Source organism: Micromesistius poutassou (genome assembly GCF_964030765.1).
Source record: "Micromesistius poutassou genome assembly, chromosome: 14".
Classification (NCBI taxonomy): Eukaryota; Metazoa; Chordata; class Actinopteri; order Gadiformes; family Gadidae; genus Micromesistius; species Micromesistius poutassou.
The window spans coordinates 15,199,042-15,221,692 of NC_140284.1; the positions used below are offsets into that span (position 1 = coordinate 15,199,042).

General features: G+C 47.5%; 1 protein-coding gene across 1 annotated transcript; it reads right to left on the minus strand.

The window, feature by feature from the left end:
• Positions 1–2,962: 2,962 nt before the first annotated feature.
• On the minus strand, positions 2,963–21,727 carry scn1laa (sodium channel, voltage-gated, type I-like, alpha; the record flags this gene model as incomplete). Its single annotated transcript, XM_084478240.1, has 26 exons — positions 2,963–4,152; positions 4,237–4,507; positions 5,011–5,111; positions 5,217–5,358; positions 5,598–5,651; positions 5,881–6,147; positions 6,390–6,512; positions 7,198–7,371; positions 8,764–8,918; positions 10,367–10,496; positions 11,907–12,347; positions 12,497–12,853; positions 12,972–13,145; positions 13,237–13,463; positions 13,553–13,685; positions 13,916–14,269; positions 14,884–15,144; positions 15,452–15,658; positions 16,358–16,499; positions 16,664–16,727; positions 17,761–17,967; positions 18,959–19,050; positions 19,589–19,717; positions 19,795–19,875; positions 20,411–20,568; positions 21,464–21,727. The coding sequence occupies 26 exons, from the start codon at positions 21,725–21,727 to the stop codon at positions 2,963–2,965; spliced, it is 5,898 nt and encodes a 1,965-aa protein (XP_084334366.1).
• Between the last annotated feature and the right edge of the window lie 924 nt (positions 21,728–22,651).

Sequence of the window (22,651 nt, forward strand, 5' to 3'; positions counted from 1 at the left end):
TCACTCCCTCTGATTCCCCTGGCCCAGAACATTAACCAATCACATCGGTGTATCTGATATAGGCGGGCCAAAAGTGTTGCTGTTTTACCGACTGGATACGGCAAAAGTCTTAAAGACCGGGTAAACCAAATTCAGTATTTTTCTTCTTATCATATTAATTAGGCCTTAAATGTGTCCCTCAAAACATGTAAAAAATATTTTTCCCATTCATCATTTCCTTGAGGAGCTAGGCCTCAGAGAATGTTCTGTGTGCAGGTTTAAAATGGGCGGGTCTACATCGATGACCGCTTTACGTAAAGCGGTCATACTCACATAAACCCGCCCCCTGCTGCCCTCTAGGTATAAATACATTAACCGCGCACTAGCATTCTGTGGTTTCACCCGTCTATGGTTTTACCGCTCACGAGTCTGGTTTGAATTGTCAGTTTGCAGCTAGCTTGCCCGTTATGCCTCTTCAACCTCGTTGGTGCATCTTCCCTGGATGCCACAGTGGGAAACGTAACGTTAACGGTTCGTTTACTTTATTTAAGTTTCCGACCGAAGACGGTCTCTCTCCGGTGATGGGCGTGGTTTCCTGGCCTGCAGCGCACACGCCCCCACCGTCCTGAGCCAGGGATTACTGCTCATTTTTCATCAACTTTGAAGCATAATTTTATATACTTCGCGATTTTTTTAGTCCTTCAAATTTGGCAGGGTGGTTAATAATATATTTTCCTGTGGTATTATAAACTCAAAACCCATAATTATTCTTGGTTTACCCGGTCTTTAACAATGTTAGCTCTGCTGGTCTGGATACCTCACCGCTTGTATTCTTCTGATTGGTCGTAGTGTTATCCAATTGCGTGCAGTGATATTTTCAAACGCATGCTTGGTTTCGCCCCTCGAGTTGGGCCATTTTCGTTACTCGTTGTCAGATCCTACAGCTTTCTAGATATGGGTCTGGATTTAAACAGTGTTAAAGGGGTAAATGATAACATTATTGATGATTACATTATTTTATATAATAAATCATTATAATGTGTTGTACCTCGCTCTTGCTTCTTTTGAAAAATAGCATCTGAAATGAATGAATAAACTAATCTTAGCACTACACAACTTAACCAATATTACAACCAACAATAACAATAGTTATCGTCACAAACAATAGTTGGAGTAAATTGCATGAAGACTGTATGTATTCAAATATAGACAATATTCATGAATTCATAATGAACATCTAACAGCTACTTTAGGTACATGTCATCTTTATTCTTTCGGCTTTTCAGTGATATATTATATATATTATTATATATTATATTATTATAATATTATTATTATGGTAGCAATATTTTTGCATGCATTTACCGGATACATGGCAAGCAATAACCCTAAATTCATGTAATGAAAACATTCACATGTAATGTGTAATTAACTATAATCATATGCAACGTTTTGACATGCGAATCAAATGTGGGATTAGCACGTTACATAAACAGGAAGATATCATACAATAGGATGATTTCACGTATGAACCACTATAAAAAATATAGAGAGACCTCCAATCAAAGTGAGTGTAAACAAAGGTAGGAAGTAGAGCTGTGTGTGTGCACCTTGAGGTCGGGGTATGATAAGGGTCCTCCCTCATGCCGTTTTATTTACAAATATGCAAACACACATTCAGAGTCCAATCGCCCAAAAAAACTTTGTTGTTCATGTGTTTGTTGTTATGTTTGTTTTGGGGCTATTGCTAGCTTGTATGCTTTAGACATCATTGCAATATGCAGTAACACATTAATCAGCTATTCAACACAAGGCTATATATTGTGAAAATGTTTCATTCATATAACAGTATTAATATTGGCATGGGTATATTACAGGGGCCAACTTGAAGCTCAGTTATATCAGTTTGACATCCTCGTGTGTCATCAAACACAGAAAAACAGATTATTAATTATATGCATTTCATACCACACCCAATAAGCAATGCATAAATTAGACTGACACATGAATATCCTATTTATGTGTCCAAAGCGTTAAAGCATTAAACGAAAGAGGAAAAACCTGAAGTGTCTCATTGGAAAAGGTGCATAGATATTTAAACGGTACTTCGGAGGGTCCAATCTCAGTGTGTAGATAAGGTCGTCTGTGACCGATTACAGATGCAGCTTTGATCAACCCAAATATCTCAGGTCCTAACACATCAGCCCAATGTACCAGCAGTTACCACATAATGACATTAAACGCTTTGATAAATATAAATAGCTCAGGTCAAAATACAATATAAGCCCAATGTACCAGCAGTTACCATATAATGACATTCATAGAAAATAATGTGCAAGTATTTTTATGTAAAAAAAGAAAAAGCCAATTACAGATTACAGTTTTTACTTTTTTACATGATGGAGAGACATGCTGATTTTAAATCTAAGCATGACAGATATATGATAGCTTATGAATCTTGGCATAACCATGTTGATCCTAAACCTAAGCATAATCATGGAAGAGCGTTCATGCAAGTGTATATTTCCTGTCCTTTGGATTTTTCCAATATTTGGAATACTTAAATCATCATGATGGATCAACAAGACTTAAAGCTGTACTGTATGAAGCCAGATCTTCCTCAAAGGAAGCATTTATCACATTTAATAAAAAAGGAAAAACAAACCAAATTATCTGGACAATTTTAAATGTAATCTTTTTTCATCTCAGTACTCCAACCGATATTGAAATAATTCCAGACACTGAATTGCAGCAACGGATTTGAATATGGAATCAAAATGTAAAAAATGCCCCAATATGGCAAAGACCTGCAGTGAGAATCAGGAGCAGAAATGTTCTGAACTCTGACTGATTCTGGACTGTGAGTTGGGTTACAAGATGCCGTTTGGCGTCCAGATCTTTACTTGATAAGGAAGTCCAGTGGATCACTCACCACCTACAGAGGATGTAAACAACAGGTCATCACACACACGATTCACTTTCCCTACTCCTCCACATCCTTCCCCACAACCTCCTTTTCACTTTTGTCTTTCTCATATTTGTCTTTGTCCAGCTCCACTGTCGCGCTGTTATGTGAGATCGGTGAGACAGACGAGGGCCTTGTGTCATTTTTATCCATCGCACAATCGTCATTGCATTTGTAATCTGTAATAATTCTCTCCTTGTCAATGACGGCGGTCTCCTCGTGTTCCCCGCAGTCGAGGGGGGAGGAGGGGGAGCTCAGGGGAGTCTGGCTCACCAAGTGACGCCGGTACGCTCTCTGAATCACCACGGCGGATATCTCTTCCTGTTTGCGACGAAGGGTGGACGTGATTGGTTCGTAGGACATCTTGGAGGGGTTGGACGCCATGAAGCGCTCCTCCATCTGCCCTCTCAACATGTCCATCTCCCCGCCCTCGCCCAGCACCCGCTTGGTGAAGGCGAACAGGATGTCCAGGCAGTGGATGCGCTCGCTGCTGACCATGGGCATGTCCATGGAGATCAGCTGGATCCTGTTGGGCTTGGCGATGCGCAGCGGCGGGTCCAGGGAGTCGGCGAAGTCCGACAGCTTGTTGTACTCCATGAACTGGGTGGCCTGCGGGTCGAAGCGCTCCCACACCTCGTAGAACACCTCGAAGTCGTCCTCGCTCAGCGGCTCGGCGCTCTCCTCCGTGGCCACGCCGAAGTTCTCCAGGATGACGGCGATGTACATGTTGACCACGATCAGGAAGCAGATGATGATGTAGCTGACGAAGAAGGTGATGGCCACAAAGGTGTTGCCGCAGTCGCCCGACTGGGCGCTGCCCGGGTGCTCCTTCTGCCGGTCGCAGTCGGGCTCCTTGTTGAGCAGCGGCGCCAGCAGGCCGTCCCAGCCCGCCGACGTGGTGATCTGGAACAGGCAGATCATGCTGTTGCCGAACGTCTCGAAGTTGAACATGTCGTCGATGCCCTTCTCCTTCTTCACGTAGGCGAAGTTGGACATGCCGAAGATGGCGTAGATGAACATGACGAGGAAGAGGAGGAGCCCGATGTTGAACAGCGCGGGAAGTGACATCATCAAAGCAAACAAGAGCGTGCGGATCCCCTTGGCACCTTTGATGAGGCGCAGTATGCGGCCGATCCGAGCCAATCGAATGACTCGGAACAAAGTCGGCGAAACAAAATATTCCTCGATGATTTTTGACAGGAACATGCCTATTGGACAATAAAGACAATTACACGTTAGATATAAGATGTATGATATAAAATGAAACACAAATTGATTAGAACACCACTTACCAACGATGGACAGGGCGACCACAATGAAGTCAAAGACGTTCCAGCCCACGGTGAAGTAGTGGTGGCGCAGGGCCACCATCTTCAGCACGCACTCGCCCGCGAAGATGACGATGAAGAACACGTTGATCCAGTGGAGGACGGCGATCTTCTGTTTGCTCTGCTCGTCCGTCTCCACCATCATGGTGATCATGTTCAGGCAGATCAGCACCATGATGAGAATGTCAAAGGCTTGCTTGGTCGTCAAGTCAAACACTAATCCTTGGAGCTTGTTCTGAAAGACAAGAGATAAGAGACAGTAACACGTTCAACGACAGCATGTAAGATTCAAGATTCAAGATGTTTTATTTGTCACAAGCACAACAATTACAGACATCGCTCGCAATGAAATTCTTAAGTCTCATGCTCCTTCAACAGTGCAATATAAAGAAAAGTAAAAGTATAAAGAAACACAAGTAAGAGAGCTTGCTTGCTAAATAAACAAATAAATAAATAAACTACAATACTGGACATGAATAATTAGATTAAAATAAAAATATAATTGAAAAAAATATTATATAATAATAACTAAGGTATAAATAGATGCAGCATTGAGTGCAATATAAACATTTCAGACATTTTTATCCAGATGTCGACTGTTATAAAGTGGCATAATGGTGAGCCGACTCTGTCGCCTGGTCCCAGAGTCGGCTCGTACTGATGCTACAGTGTGTAGCATCAGTACGAGCCTGGTCCCAGAGTCGGCTCGTACTGATGCTACAGTGTGTAGCTGTGTACCGCTGGTCGTGGGATGGGCTTCTGGGGCTTCTTGGAGCCCAGCTTCTTCATGGCGTTGTAGTATTTCTTCTGCTCCTCTGTCATGAAGATGTCCTGACCCCCAAAGTAAAAATGGAGAATAGAATAAACATTAAATACATCTCAAAAATATAGATGTGACAATGGTTTGAAATAAAATATTAGGTTTGATTTCAAATGACAGATACTTATCTTTTTCTTTTGCTGATTGAAGTTGTCAATGATGACGCCGATGAAGAGGTTGAGGGTGAAGAACGCTCCGAATATGATGAAGATCACGAAGTAAAGATACATCTTCAGGTTGACCTCGTATTTGGGTTGGTCCCCTTGCTATGAGAACCGAGCAGGAACAAATACCATTTAAGATTGCTTCACACTGTCCATTCTTATATTTATGCAATTTATTCTGTTTTTTTAATCTATTTTTAGACATTGACAACATATTTAATACATTTATCTATGTCACGTTAAAAGAGAAACAAAGAAAAAAGGTTGTTCAATGTCAATGAAGGCAATTGAAGTGAAGGTATTTGAGTGCAAGTGGAGAAGTGGAGGGAGCCTGAGGTCACCATGCGGGAGTCCACCGCCGCGTACATGATGTCCATCCAGCCTTTGAACGTCGCCTGTGAGGACACAACGCAGAACACGTCTTATCTATATATACACATCTGTATATATGTGTGCATATTCATATACAGTATATATATATATATATATATATATATATATGTCTATATGTATACCTGTATATATATATGTGTATATATATATACATGTGTATATGTATATATATATATATATATATATATATACTATCTATCTAGATATAGATAGATATAGACATCTCCACACCACTTGCAGCAGAGCCAGGTAGCCGGCGCCCACGTGGTCAAAGTTGATCTTGGCGTTCTTCCAGGTGGCGTTGGCCGTGTTGTTGCAGTCCGACTGGTTGTTGACCTCGGGGGGCTGGAAGGCCAGGCCGTTGGTGTCGAAGCAGGAGTAGTACTTTCCCGCGAACATGTTCACGCCCATGATGCTGAAGATCAGCCAGAAGATGAGGCACACCAGCAGGACGTTGAAGATGGAGGGGATGGCCCCGAGAAGGGCGTTCACCACCACCTACACACGCACACGCACACACGCACGCACACACACACGCACACACACACACACACACACACACACACACACACACACACACACAAACACACGCATAAATACACAACATGATGATGGTCTAGACTGAGCTGTGTTTGTGTGTGTGTGTGTGTGTGTGTGTGTGTGTGTGTGTGTGTGTGTGTGTGTGTGTGTGTGTGCGTGTGTGTGTGTGTCTGTGTGTGTGTGTGATCCAGGGTTCTCACCCTCATGCCCTCGAATCGCGACAGGGCCCTCAGGGGCCTCAGGGCCCTCAGCGTCCGCAGGGACTTGATGGCAGCGATGTCAGAGGCCCCCATGGCGTTGGCCGCCAGGCTGACCAGAGAGACCTGGAGGAACCAGGAGGAACCAGGAGGAACCAGGAGGAACCAGGAGAACATGAGGCCCAGAACGCCTGATGAGCCCGTCCCAGTATAAACCAACCCTAACCCCGTCCCGGTATAAACCAACCCTAACCCCGTCCCAGTATAAACCAACCCTAACCCTGTCCCAGTATAAACCAACCCTAACCCCGTCCCAGTATAAACCAACCATAACCCCGTCCCGGTATAAACCAACCCTAACCCCGTCCCAGTATAAACCAACCCTAACCCTGTCCCAGTATAAACCAACCCTAACCCCGTCCCAGTATAAACCAACCCTAACCCCGTCCCAGTATAAACCAACCCTAACCCCGTCCCAGTATAAACCAACCATAACCCCGTCCCAGTATAAACCAACCCTAACCCCGTCCCAGTATAAACCAACCCTAACCCCGTCCCAGTATAAACCAACCCTAACCCCGTCCCAGTATAAACCAACCCTAACCCTAGATAGTATAACTAATATAATCGTTTTCATATAATTTGAATAAGATGTATGTAACATGTATAATAAGGTCTCCAAAGAACACTGAATCATTAAAGAGTTTATATTTTGAAGACGAGACAAGATCATGAGTTGTAGTCACTAAAGTTCCTCGTCAGTGTGAGGCCTTCATTTATCGTTCTATGTCGTACCATGTTGCTAACTTACGTCAACGATGAGGAAGTCCAGCCAGCACCAGGCGTTGGTGAAGTATTTAGCGAATCCGTACGCCACCCATTTCAACAACATCTCCAAGATGAAGATGTAGGTGAAGATCTTGTCTGCAAACTCCAGCACAACCTTGATTGTTTTTTTCTGCTCAATGTAGGCATCTTCAAAGGCCTGGATGCAGAATTAAATAGATTAAAACACAATTATAAATGCACAATCTCTTCTCACAATATCTTACCATTTGGTAACGTTTCAATCCCCCAAAAGGGATTTAAAGGTCCCATGGCATGCTATTTTATGGATGCTTTAATATAGGTGTTAGTGGGACCCTACTACAGTACTTGAAGACGTTCAAGTATGCCAGTCCCACAATGAGCTCTCCACAAACGTGCCGTTTTTAGAGGCAGGTCAAGGTGGAGGGTGGGGGTGTGGCCCTGAGCAGCTTGCGGCCACGGTACCATGCGCTAGTGTTTACAGTGGAACACTGAACACACCGGGTGCTCCGGCAGGAGTCCTGGAGCTCTATATCTAAATAATATCAAATTATATTTAGATATCTATATAATATAATATATATTATCATGGTCAAAAGCTGTTTGCGCCTCTGGATGATATTATGAATCTCAGGGTTCAGGTTCTCTCACATCGGGTTCTCAGACGCCTCTGGTTCTTATATAATATTAAGTACAGACTGAACCGCGAAATGGAGGAGAAAGGGATTGTTGCCCGCGATTGTTGCCCGGGGTTGTCTCCCGCCTGAGCCCCGCTGCCCGCCGGAGCCCCGCTACCGTGGCAGTGGTGCTCCGGTGGGAGACAACCCCGAGCAACGGGCAACGGGCAGTGTTCAGCAGGCAGCGTTCAGCAGGCAGCGTTCAGCGGGCAGTGGGGCTCCGGCAGACAATCCTGTGTTTATTTTTTCAAAGGCGGAGCAAGATACCTACTGCTCGTTTTACACCTTTACACAAAATTTCATGCCATGGGACCTTTAAATAAACTGAGGGGCAGTGTCACTTAGCAATCAAGGTTTTGATTGGTCCTACTGATGTAGCGGTTGTAATAAAGGTTTTGATTGGTCCTACTGATGTAGCGGTTGTAATAAAGGTTTTGATTGGTCCTACTGATGTAGCGGTTTTAATAAAGGTTTTGATTGGTCCTAGTGATGTAGCGGTTTTAATAAAGGTTTTGATTGGTCCTAGTGATGTAGCTGTTGTAATAAAGGTTTTGATTGGTCCTAGTGATGTAGCGGTTGTAATAAAGGTTTTGATTGGTCCTAGTGATGTAGCGGTTTTAATAAAGGTTTTGATTGGTCCTAGTGATGTAGCTGTTGTAATAAAGGTTTTGATTGGTCCTAGTGATGTAGCGGTTGTAATAAAGGTTTTGATTGGTCCTAATGATGTAGCGGTTGTAATAAAGGTTTTGATTGGTCCTAGTGATGTAGCTGTGTGTAGTTCTACTTTGTCCGCCTCATTAATAAACCCTACACCTGGATCAGGGAGAAGACCGCCCAAATGGAAGTGAAACCAGGTTTGACTTCCACGAGTGTTGGGGACCCCCTCCACGTACCAGGGCGCCGCTGCTCAGCAGGATCATGAAGATGATGAAGCTCTCAAACCAGTTGTGCTCCACGATGCGGTAGCACGTCTTCCTCAGCGTCCACCACATCTTCCAGAGCCCCGCCTCCACGCCCACCCGGCAGCAGGGGAACCTCCTGATGCATGCTGGGAGCAGAACACACGCTGTACTGGGAGGAGAACACACGCTGTACTGGGAGGAGAACACACACTGTACTGGGAGAACACACGCTGTACTGGGAGAACACACGCAGTACTGGGAGGAGAACACACGCTGTACTGGGAGCAGAACACACACTGTACTGGGAGAACACACGCTGTACTGGGAGGAGAACACACACTGTACTGGGAGGAGAACACACACTGTACTGGGAGGAGAACACACACTGTACTGGGAGGAGAACACGCTGTACTGGGAGGAGAACACACTGTACTGGGAGGAGAACACACTGTACTGGGAGGAGAACACACGCTGTACTGGGAGGAGAACACACGCTGCACTGGGAGGAGAACACACGCTGTACTGGGAGGAGAACACACTGTACTGGGAGGAGAACACACTGTACTGGGAGGAGAACACACACTGTACTGGGGAGCGGGGGCTTCACCGGAGGGTTACTGCAGAACATACCTGCCCCTACCAGCTCCTACCTACCCCTATCACCCCTACCTACCCCTACCTACCCCTACTTACCCCTACCTGCCCCTACCTACCCCTACCTACCCCTACCTACCCCTACTTACCCCTACCTACCCCTACCTACCCCTACTTACCCCTACCTACCCCTACCGGCCCCTACTTACCCCTACCTACCCCTACTTACCCCTACCTGCCCCTACCTACCCCTACCTGCCCCTAACCGCCCCTACCTGCCCCTACCTGCCCCTAACTACCCCTACCTACCCCTACCAACCCCTACCTACCCCTACTTACCCCTACCTGCCCCTAACTACCCCTACCTACCCCTACTTACCCCTACCTGCCCCTACCTACCCCTACCAACCCCTACCTACCCCTACTTACCCCTACCTACCCCTACTTACCCCTACCTACCCCTACTTACCCCTACCTACCCCTACTTACCCCTACCTGCCCCTACCTACCCCTACCTGCCCCTAACCACCCCTACCTGCCCCTACCTGCCCCTAACTACCTACCCCTACCAACCCCTACCTACCCCTACTTACCCCTACCTGCCCCTAACTACCCCTACCTACCCCTACTTACCCCTACCTGCCCCTACCTGCCCCTAACTACCCCTACCTACCTCTACCAACCCCTACCTACCCCTACTTACCCCTACCTGCCCCTAACTACCCCTACCTACCCCTACTTACCCCTACCTGCCTCTACCTATCCCTAACTACCCCTACCTGCCCCTACCTACCCCTACCTGCCCCTACCTGCCCCTAACTACCTCTACCTGCCCCTACCTGCCCCTACCTGCCCCTACCTGCCCCTACCTGCCCCTACCTACCCCTACCTACCCCTACCCCCTTAGCATTTTCCCAGCCTCATACTATCAGCAGTAGTGAGCAGAGTGGTCATGTTTCATGCACAGTTGGGTTCCTGAGGCGTAGTAGTAAAGGTTCACCCTCGGTGAAGCAGGCATCGGGCTCCATGGACTCCTCAAACTCAAACTCCAGGGAGCCGGCCCCGTCCCGCGGGGCCCCCAGGTCCACCGTGCTGCCCTCCGACGAGCTCTGCTCCTCCTCATCAGAGGCCTGGACAACAGGAACCATCGCTGTACTGTACTGGTATTACATACATGGTATTACACACCGGGTCTTACATACATGGTATCACACACCTGGTATCAATCACATACCTGGTATTACATACCTAGTATTACACAAGGAACCATCACTGTACTGTACTGGTAATACACACCTGGTATTACACACCTGGTATTACAGACCTGGTATTAAACACCAGGTCTTACATACCTGGTATTACATACAGTATATATTGCTCTCTCTCTGGCTCTCTTTATAAATCTATAAATATGTACAATTAAATACATTTAAAGTATTATTTAACATTTATTTACATTTCAAATGACACATTTGGCCAATCTTATCACACTGCTAATCTTATGGACAAAATGAGGTGTGAGAATAATATGATATAATATCAATAACTGCACTGTAAAGTGTTGACATTAGAGCCCCTGGTCCCTCTCCAGCCTGAGAACCCTCCAGGACCCTCCAGGACCCTCTAGGACCCTACTGTCCCTCCAGGACCCTACTGTCCCAGCCTCTCTCCTGGTTGTTGTTCTGCTCCTGGGCGTGGCTCCCGGGGTCCAGCTCTGTCCTCTGGTTCCTCTGGTTCCTCTGGTTCCTCTGGTCCAGCTGAGTGGTGCTGCTGTCAGCCTGATGGACGCTCAGTGTAACGCTAACGGCTTCTGGGCGCTTTGTTTTCACGGGGAAACAATATTTATAACGGGATTCTTGAGTATAGTAGAGTATGGGGCAGATCTCTGTTGGTGGGGTAGATCTATGCTGGTGTGATATACAGTAATGGGTTCTTACTCTGTATGTGTTAAGTGTTATGTAATTCATGAATAATCAGCATTAAATGGAATATCGAAAATCGAAATCTCTTTGACTACATAGATGGTGTAGGAACGTTTCAGCGAACACGCACCCGATGAAGGCAAATACTATGAACTGTGTGTCACACACAACCCACACACACCCACAAACACACACAAACACACACACACCACAGCCACACACACACACACACACACACACACACACACACACACACACACACACACTCTCTGAGCTTGTGCAGCCGCCTCAGAAAGATGGATGGCGCAGCACTCAGACCTGGACGATTAGTAATGTGATCTGAGCTGGAGGCCATTAACAGGTGGCCGTCTGTGGGCTCTCCAGGGAAGCCCTGTGATCACATGACCTTATTGGATCAAGGGGGCTAAGTGCTTCGGACGTTACGACTACTCTGAAGCAACCAGCACCAGATCCCCAAAACATGAATAAAGAAGGAAGGATGTGTGACACTACACAGGTAGTACTATTTACAACCACGATCAATAATCACCATGGCAAAGGCCCAGCCAATATAAACAGGATCAGTATTCTGATACTTTTTTGTAAAGAACTCCTTACTGCTTTGTCGTCTTCCAACTCAAAGGACTCGCTGCTGATGTCGTCCGTGTTCAGGTGCTCGAAGTCGGACTCGGCCACAGCGATGGGGACCACCACGGTGAGGGCCGAATTGTGGATGAAGGAGTTCTCGCTCATGCTGTTGACGATGTACTTGTCTCCGTTCTTATCCACCCCGGTGATGTCCCCGTTGCTGTTGGGGAAGTCCTTGATGTGCTCCATGATGTTGGGGAGCCCGTCCCCTCCAATCATCTTCTTCTTCCGTTTCTTGTGGAGGGACATCCGGCAGAAGGTCCGGCGCAGGAAGGCCTTGGCGCAGGCGACCCCGTTCTGGATCCGACCGATGGCCACCTGCAGGTTGTTCATCTCGCTGTCGTCGTCAGTCGCCGCCAGGTTGTCTGCGCTGAAGGAGCTCAGCAGCAGCGCCAGGAAGAGGTTCAGCACCTGGCAGGAGGACAAGGTCCAGGATCATCTCAGCTACTTGGTCTGCACACAATCATGATGAAGACATACCCTAAAGCCATGGCCACAGGCTGTGCTGCATGCGGCAGGTCAAACGTCAGTTCGGGGAGACGAGAGGACGAAGGACGTACCACCAGGTTACCGATCACCATGACCATCATGAAGACCACCAGGCACATGGTCTGGCCCGCCACCTCCATGCAGTCCCACATGGTCTCGATCCACTCGCCGCACAGCACGCGGAACACGATGAGGAACGAGTGGAAGAAGTCGTGCATGTGCCAGCGTGGCAGTTTACAGTCTTTGTCGATCTTGCACACGCAGTCCAGGTAGTTCTTCCCAAAGAGCTGCATGCCCACCACCGCGAAGATGAAGACGATGATGGCTAACACCAGCGTGAGGTTGCCCAAGGCCCCGACGGAGTTGCCAATGATTTTGATCAGCATGTTTAGGGTAGGCCAGGACTTTGCCAGCTTGAATACCCTCAGCTGTGGAAAACATTTGGGAAGAATTATTGATAGTCATACCATGGATGTTTTTTATTAAAATGAAACAACATAACTGCTACTACTATATGATGAGATAAATATAGATCTTTGCTCTTACCAATCGGAATGACCTAAGAACAGACATTCCAGGAAGGCTGGCCAAACCGAGCTCCATCAAGCTCAAACTGACAATGACGCTGTCAAAAATATTCCAGCTCTGCTGGAAATAATAGTAGGGATCCAAAGCTATGATCTTCACCACCATTTCAGCTGTGAATATCCCAGTAAACACCTTCAATCAAAGACAGATAATGAGTGTTCAATTCACTTGATTGTGGTGATGAGTAGTAATACGTGTAATGGTCTGGAGGAACCGGACTAACCTGGTTTCCTACAGAGAGCATCCAGGTGAAGCCATCGCTCATGGGGTGATGTTCGATGGCCATGAACAGCGTGTTCACTACGATACATATGGTGATCCCCAAGTCTACAAAGGGGTCCATGACCACCAGCCTGACCAGTGACTTAATCTTTATCCAAGCGGGACAACATTCCCAGATTAGGTAGGTTTGGGCAAACTGGTACCAGCGTGCCAACTGCCTGGACTCTTCTTCAGAGAGAAGATCAAGTCAATATCAATGGAGGGGTTTATTTCACTGCTAAATCAGGCTGGGTGCTTGAGGTGAGTTTAATACCTACCGTCCATGGTGTTGGTCAGGACACTAGCCACACTGAGGGCCCGCTGTCTGGCCTTTGGGCCTTCCATGTAGTCCACAGACTCTGGGTATGAATTCAGTCTTCCTGTCCTGTATTCTGTTTCCATGGTGTCACCCTGGATTCGGACAAAAATATTTATCTTGTTACATCTGCAACAAGGATGAATGAAAGGCATCAGCTGCACATGTGAGCTTTTGAACATCAGCAGCAAAAGCAAACTCAAATGAAATGTGGTCACCCGTCGTATATTTTAATGATCTTTAAAATCCAAGGAAATCAAGGGGAAAAAGAAAAGAAACGCAGCACACGGCCACAGCAGACTACTGGGGAACCACGGGTCCTTACGTTGGCGTCGGTCCTGAACATATCTAGCCTCAACTCGGGCAGCAGGCGGCCCAGGGGGGTGGAGGGCAGAGAGCCCACCAGGGACACCCCCCCGCTGCGGTCTACTGAGCTGTGCTTCATCCCAGTGCGGGGGAACAGACCATGGGAGAAGAAGCTCCTCTGACTCCCAGCGCTGCCCTGCCTCTCGCAGGGCAGGGAACTGAACAGAGAGCCCTTCCAACTACAGTTGTCGTCGAAAATGCTGTTCTCGTCGTCTGCAAATTCATTCTGGGAGACGAGGTCTGGGGCGGGGCTCCTGAAACTGAAAAGGCTGGCCCTACTGTCCCGCCGGGGTCCATGGAAACTCAGGAAGGACTGGAAGAAAGAAACATCCTGAGTATGATGGTGAAGACAGACGGAGAAGAGAAAGAAAAGCGACGGGCGGGTTGGTCGTCTGACAAGATGGCTGGTGATGATGATGATGATGACCATGAGGGTTGTGATGACAGGGTGAGAGGAAGAGCATGGAGCTTTGTATACAGAAAATGTTGTTCATGGGGGAGTTGGTGATGGAAAGCACATGAAATGATGATGAAGGGCATCGGTATGATGAAGACTCATGTGAGGTCATGTGAGCTGATGAAAAAGGACCCCAACAGCTAAAGAAAAAGTACCTTGATGATGATGAAGATGAAGATGATGATGATAATGACGATAGCCATAAATATAATAATACAGACAATATGGTAAACCATGAAATTCAACAAAGTCATAGTGGAGTACATGGCATTGTGTTTGACTGATGTGTTTGACTGATGACCTTTGGGTGGCCCAGAGACATGGATTAGGTTCTAGAGAACGTCCTAGATGGCGTTCCCACCACCAACGCCCTAAAGGTCGTTCTCTATCACAGCCTAAAGGTCTCAAACACACTGGTGTCCGTTCTGCTGCTGTGCTGAATAATGAATACGTTACGAATGGTACTGAACCTGAGGGGCAGATGAGCAGTTCAGGTCGTAGTTGAGGATGTCGGGATCCTTGGTCAACTGGAAGCGGATCTTCTTCATGCTGTCTTCAGACTCTGATCTGGGCAGCGTGTCTTTACCGTCCTCTCCCTTCCTCTTCTTGCGCCTGTTGCGTCTCTCCTTGGCACTTTTGGAGCTGAGTTTAGAGGCGTCGGAGGAGCTCTCGGTGACTCCCCCTCTGTCCCCCGCCTCACCCGCTCCCCCCGCACCGCCCCCCGCTGCCGCCTGGAGACCAGGAGCAACAAGCAGAGCATGAGGAGGAGAAAGAAGGAGAAAACAACCAGTAGCGTTAGGAAGTAGGAGGTAGGAGACATAGTAAGGAGAACAAGAAGAATACTAAGAAGAATAAAACAAGGAAGATTAAGAATGATCCAGAACCATAACAACCAGGGAAGAACATAGAAGCAGACAAAGAAGAAGAAGAACACAGATTCCACGGCTGGAACATGGCTGTGGCCATGGCTATCACACGTGTGATAAGTGTGTGATAAGGTCACAGTGATACAGGATGGACCTCGGTGAGATGGGTTACCTGAGCATCTTCTTGCTGCTTTTTTATCTGTTCTAGCATCTCCTGGAACTTCTCTTCCTTCTCCAGAGCCTCTTGGATGGTGGCCTGGTTCTGTTCATCGTAGGCCATGGCTACCACGGCCAGGATCAGGTTGATGAGGTAGAAGGAGCCCAGGAATATGACCAGGACAAAGAAGATCATGTAGGGTTTCCCAGCTGTCCGGAGTGTCTAGGAAGCATGAGAAACTCTTTTAAGGAGGGATTTGAAGTTTGTATAGTAACTGGTTAGCTTGTGTACTAAAACAGTATAGATTGTTTTTGTAAATCCCTCTGAATTGGTAACTTGCCAATTTATTAGCTATCTGTGTATACAAAATACATATGCATATCAGTATGTTTAATACATGCAAAATATGTAAAATAAAAATGTAAACTATAGGCCTGGCCTAGTATGTCTATAACTGTCAGAGAAGGGTGGAAACAAGAGCAGGGCTTTAAAAAGTGGATCAATAGAATCCATTCAATCAATTTAAAGCTTGATGAACTGTTTGCTTTAAACACCAAGCTCCTCTGCATCTGAGGCTATAGAGTTTGGAGAAAGCATTCATCTTCTGTTTGCTTCACCAAACCACAGCTCATCCCTTCGCCTACACCTGCACTTTGTGTGATGTGGGACCTGTTTGAACACGTTGTATTGTGGAGAGTAGGCATACAGTCCCTTTCTCTTTCAGTCCGGCCCGTGCATAGGGAACTATGCATCAGGCGTAAAACCACCTGTACTTGTTGAAGGCGTCGGGTAACCATTTCCATAGAGAGAGGTCAGAGGAAAATGCTCAAAAGGCAATAGATGAGCAAAGGTCTTTCATAACTACGATATGAATAGTAGAATAGTAACAGTACTGTCCTGGCTTGTGGGTGTGAAGCCCACCTGCTGGTAGAGCAGCTCCCAGTAGTCCTGAGTCATTAGTCTGAACAGAGACAGGAAGGCCCAGGAGAAGGAGTCAAAGCTGGTGTAGCCGTAGTTCGGGTTCCTGCCGAATCGGATGCACTCAAAGCCTTCAGGGCACTGCCTGCAACAAGAAGAGACCTGTGACACTAACACTCTCCCAAGCCATTACATATTCATGTAATGGACAGCTTGGACAAGGGTACAAACACCAAACCAACAGACTACCAGTCTTCATATATACTGCATATAAATATAAATATGTAAGCAGTGTGAGCTGTAACGTACCCGACCGATGTGCCGTTTCCACAGAGCAGAGGGTCCTTAGAGCCGGGGAGGAAGTAATAATGCTCTTTGGGGGACATCAATGAAAGTCAGTTCAAATACTGTGTTAATACTGTGTAACAAGGTGTGTTTCACTGGGTAACAAACTGTGTTTCACTGGGTAACAAGGTGTGTTACACTGGGTAACAAACTGTGTTTCACTGGGTAACAAGGTATGTTACACTGGGTAACAAACTGTGTTTCACTGGGTAACAAACTGTGTTTCACTGGGTAACAAACTGTTACACTGGGTAACAAACTGTGTTTCACTGGGTAATATGGTGTGGTTCACTGGGTAACAAACTGTTACACTGGGTAACAAACTGTGTTACACTGGGTAACATGGTGTGTTACACTGGGTAACAAACTGTTACACTGGGTAACAAACTGTTTCACTGGGTAACAAACTGTGTTACATTGGGTAACAAACTGTGTTACACTGGGTAACAAACTGTGTTACACTGAGTAACAAACTGTGTTTCACTGGGTAACAAACTGTTACACTGGGTAACATGGTGTGGTTCACTGGGTAACAAACTGTTACACTGGGTAACATGGTGTGTTTCACTGGGTAACAAACTGTTACACTGGGTAACAAACTGTGTTTCACTGGGTAACAAACTGTTACACTGGGTAACATGGTGTGGTTCACTGGGTAACAAACTGTTACACTGGGTAACATGGTGTGTTACACTGGGTATCTTGCTGTGTTTCACTGGGTAACATGGTGTGTTACACTGGGTATCTTGCAGTGTTTCACTGGAAGATACCCAGTGAAACACACCATGTTACCCAGTGAAACACAGCAAGATACCCAGTGTAACACACCATGTTGTGTTACACTGGGTATCTTGCTGTGTTTCACTGGGTAACATGGTGTGTTTCACTGGGTATCTTGCTGTGTTTCACTGGGTAACATGGTGTGTTACACTGGGTAACATGCTGTGTTTCACTGAGTATATTGCTGTGTTTCAGTGGGAACTGAATATGTTGCAAATTTGTTGCAAATCTGAATTTGAACTGATTCATCAAAGCTGAAATGTTTCAAACGAGGCGCTCACCTTCGTTCAGATGGTACTCGGTCCAGTTAAAGGTCTCGTTGTGGACGGTGGCGTTGTCCGGTATCAATATGCACTTCTGTTTCAAGTGGCCCATGAAGAGCTGTAACCCTATGAGGGCAAACACACTCAGGCAGAAGACCGTGAGGATCATGACGTCAGACAGCTTCTTCACCGACTGCAGCAGGGCGCCTACGATGGTCTTCAGCCCTGACCGACACAAGGGACCAGAGTTCAGTGGAGCAGCGTGATGACAGAGGACAACAAAGCACAGAGGATGCAGGAGCAGGCATGCGTCTAGTGGGGTGGGGGGTGATGAATCCCAAACAATACGTCTTGTTCGCTAACTCACAGGAACAACCACAACCACATGATGGAACCAACAAAAACACACGATGGAACCAACAAACCCAAGAACAGAAGGCAGGAGGAAGAGACTCACACAGGAACACAAGACGGCCTCACAGTGTCTAAAGAACACCCCCCCGCTGGACCACCTCAGTGTCTAAAGAACGCCCCCCCGCTGGACCACCTCAGTGTCTAAAGAACGCCCCCCGCTGGTTCACAGTGTCTCTAAAGAACGCCCCCCGCTGGACCACCTCAGTGTCTAAAGAACGCCCCCCCGCTGGTTCACAGTGTCTAAAGAACGCCCCCACTGGACCACCTCAGTGTCTAAAGAACGCCCCCCACTGGACCACCTCAGTGTCTAAAGAACGCCCCCCCGCTGGTTCACAGTGTCTAAAGAAAGCCCCCACTGGACCACCTCAGTGTCTAAAGAACGCCCCAGCTGGTTCACAGTGTCTAAAGAACGCCCCCCGCTGGTTCACAGTGTCTAAAGAACGCCCCCGCTGGTTCACAGTGTCTAAAGAACGCCCCCGCTGGTTCAGTGTCTAAAGAACGCCCCCGCTGGTTCACAGTGTCTAAAGAACGCCCCCCCGCTGGTTCACAGTGTCTAAAGAACGCCCCCCCGCTGGTTCACAGTGTCTAAAGAATGCCCCCGCTGGTTCACAGTGTCTAAAGAACGCCCCGCTGGTTCACAGTGTCTAAAGAACGCCCCGCTGGTTCACAGTGTCTAAAGAACGCCCCCACTGGTTCACGGGACTTAAAACAAGGAAAGAATGTTTCCTCGCTCCGTCTCAAGCGTAGTGCTTGGGTTGACTGAAGCTGCTAGTCTGATAGACGGGGTCAGGTGGATTCTCACCTGGGATGACTGAGATAGTTTTGAGAGCTCGGAGCACTCTGAATGTTCTGAGGGCTGATAAGTTGCCCAGGTCCACAATAGCTGTGACATATCTGTAATAAGTGAGTGGTGTTAGGTGTCACATACGGTACAAACAGCAAGACAACAAACAGTTACAGGAGCAATGGAGGCGGGGAGGGGGGGCATCACATGGGGGGTGGGGCTAAGTGCTAATATGCTAGTGCTAAGAGGCTACACGTGCTAGTGCTAAGAGGCTACACGTGCTGCTTACCTGGGATAACTGAAATAGTTTTTAAAGCTCTCAGCACTCTGAATGTGCGAAGAGCTGACACATTGCCTAGGTTTACAAACTCAGTAACATACCTGCAGGGAAACTCATGATTAATACGGGACCACAGCACTACATGTAATGAGCCCAGAGACAACAGAGGTACTACAGAGGTGCTACGCTGTGTAAGTCTTTAGCTCAGTCTGGGGGGGCCTTAGGTGATGCAGTACAGTGCAATGAACAATTAGATGAATACAAAATGCAGAATTGGTTGTTTAAGAACAAACAAATTCAAACAGACAATTCTAAGAGTGGAGGAGCCACGTCTGGAAACAGGCACAGCATCGGAGCCGAGCACTCACGCCATGGTGATCACACAGAAGTCCAGCCAGTTCCAGGGGTCCCGCAGGAAGGTGAACTCCCCAACACAGAAGCCTCGAGCGAAGATCTTCACCAGGGATTCAAACGTATAGATGCCAGTAAATGTGTACCTGTTGAGGAGATCACAATACACTTAGAGCTCCTTCCCCTGCTGGGATCACCACCACCCCTTCTCCTCAGCACTTACTCCATGTACTTGGCCCACTCTGAGGGGTTGTGCTGGGTCATGAAGCCACAGTTTGTGATGATGGTCAACATGATCAACATGCTGAACAATGTGGAGGCGGTCGTCAAGGAAACCAAACCCTTATAACCCCATGCAACATGGATAGATTGGACTTTTTTGGTGGTGTGAAGCTTAGCTGGTCGGGTCAGGCTAGGGGTTAGGGGTCAGGCTAGGGGTTAGTGGTCAGGGGTAGGGGTCAGGTTAGGGGTCAGGGGTTAGGGGTCAGGGTAGGGGTTAGTGGTCAGGGGTCAGGGTAGGGGTAGGGGTCAGGGTAGGGGTAGGGGTCAGGGTAAGGGTTAGGGGTCAGGGTAGGGGTAAGGGTTAGGGGTCAAGGGTTAGGGGTCAGGGGTTAGGGGTCAGGGTAGGGGTTAGGGTCAGGGGTCAGGGTAGTGGTTAGGGGTCAGGGGTTAGGGGTCAGGGTAGGGGTCATGTAGGGGCCAGGGGTCAGGGTAGGGAACAGGGTATGGGTCAGAGGGTAGGGGCCAGGGTAGGGGTAGTGGTCAGCTGTCAGAGTAGGGGTCAGTGTAGGGGTCAGAGTTCAGGGTAGCTCTCATGGTCTCAGTTTTGTAAGATCCACATTGATAATAGAGGATGTGATGTCGTTGGTAAAGGATATGAGTGGACCAGGATCTTGATGGATATTCTCCGGAGCGGGTTGAACGGGCTCAGCAGGTACAGAGAGGGCGTAGCGTTGAAACGGAAGATGACCTTCCCTCTGTTCAACACTATAAAGGTCTGCGGAATGGGCGAGAGAGGGTGAGCCAGGCAAACACAAGAGAGAGAGAAGTAGAGACCATAGGTCAGACACCTATGATCCAATCAGGTTCAACCAAGCTATTTCTCACCCGTCATGCATTTGCTGTAGGAAATGTATTCATCCACAAGGTGTCACACATACATACTGTGCTCCTCCCAGGTCTCAGATACAAGAACATTAAACTACCAGACATTAGACACATCTGGCCCCCCTCCTACCAGACCAATCACAACCCTTTATCTAATATGGGCAGGTTTGATACGATGACTGAACAGAGGAGCGCCCAATGGGATCGTCCTAAAATGTGTGGGCCGTTTGTCTGCTCTGATTGGCTGTAGGTCTATCTTATTGTGTCCAGAGGTCTGCTGGTCTGTTGCCGTTAGTAACGCCCCTTGGAAATCCAAAATAAATGGACAACTTCCAGACTATTTATTTTGCGAATTGGTCTGGCGTTGTCAGGCTAACTGTACATATTTCTAAAAGCAGAATAAATGAATCAAGTAATATAAGGTTAATGATGTTTAGACTGGGGTTTGAGCTGGGACCCATCAAGTGACTGGGACCTCACTGGGACCTCACTGGACCTCACTGGGACCCCTTAGCCACTGGGACCCCTCAGTCACTGGGACCTCACTGGGACCTCACTGGACCCTCACTGGACCTCACTGGGACCTCACTGGGAGCCCTCAGTCACTGGGACCTCACTGGACCTCACTGGGACCCCTCAGCCACTGGGACCTCACTGGGATCTCACTGGGACCTCACTGGACCTCACTGGGACCTCACTGGGACCTCACTGGACCTCACTGGGACCCCTCAGCCACTGGGACCTCACTGGGAGCCCTCAGTTCATCATCATGGAGCCTCACAGACCTTCTTGTTGCGGTAGTAGGGGTCCATGTCCTCCAGGGGGGTGGACCCCATCCCGTTGGGGATGTCCCCGTAGATGAAGGGCAGGGAGCTGCCGGCCTCCAGGTCCCTGCTGGGTTTGGGCCCATCCTCCTCCACACGCCTCCTCTTCTCGCCCTTCGGTTTCTTCTTGCTCACTTCGGCGATCCGCCGCTCGATGGCGTGAAGCGACTCGGAGCGGAACGCACGGAAACTGTCCGGTCCCGGTGGTGCAAGCATCTCGGCCATCGTCTCCTCATCCACAGCGAGCCAGCGGCATGTTCCTCACTGCGGGGAACAGAGCACATGTCTGGGTTTCAGGGCTCAGGGTATGTAGCTTCAGGGTTAGAAGATCACCTTTAAGACCTCAGCCTTATCACCCTCCTATTCTCAGACTATCCCCTGACTGCCAGGAACTCAAGGATAGATGACATGTCTTTGATATAGAAGTCCCAAGCTCCTCCGATAGGAGGATTACAGAGCAACACTTCATTAAATATGCAGAACGTTGTCCACACACAACTGTCAACACCACTCATAGCAAACACCTGATTAGAGAGATTTGAGTGCAGTGATGTAACATAATACTTCCATATTGTTCCCTGTAAGGACAACTAATCAATCAGAAATGCTCAACAATTGCATGCAGTGTTGGACTTGGGTGTGATGACAGCAAGACTGACCGACACAATACAATACAGTAGAATACAATACAATACAGTACCGTGTACAGTACAATGTACATTATAGTAAGCGACAGTGTACAGTACACTGTACGGTACAGTTCAGTACATTACAGTACATTACAATACAGTAGAGTTCATTAAAATATACAGTACAGTGCACATTACAGTATGGTACAGTGTACAGTACATTGCAATACAGTAGATTACAATACAATACAGTGTACAGTACAGTGTACAGTACGGTACAGTGTACAGTACATTGCAATACAGTAGATTACAATACAGTACAGTGTACAGTACGGTACAGTGTACAGTACATAACAATACAGTACGGTACAGTGTACAGTACATAACAATACAGTACAGTACATTACAATACAGTGCAGTGTACAGTTCATTACAATATACAGTAAAGTGTACAGTTCATTATAATAAAGGGTATACAGTACCGTGGCAGAGTGCCACACTGGTTAGCACTACTCTGGTT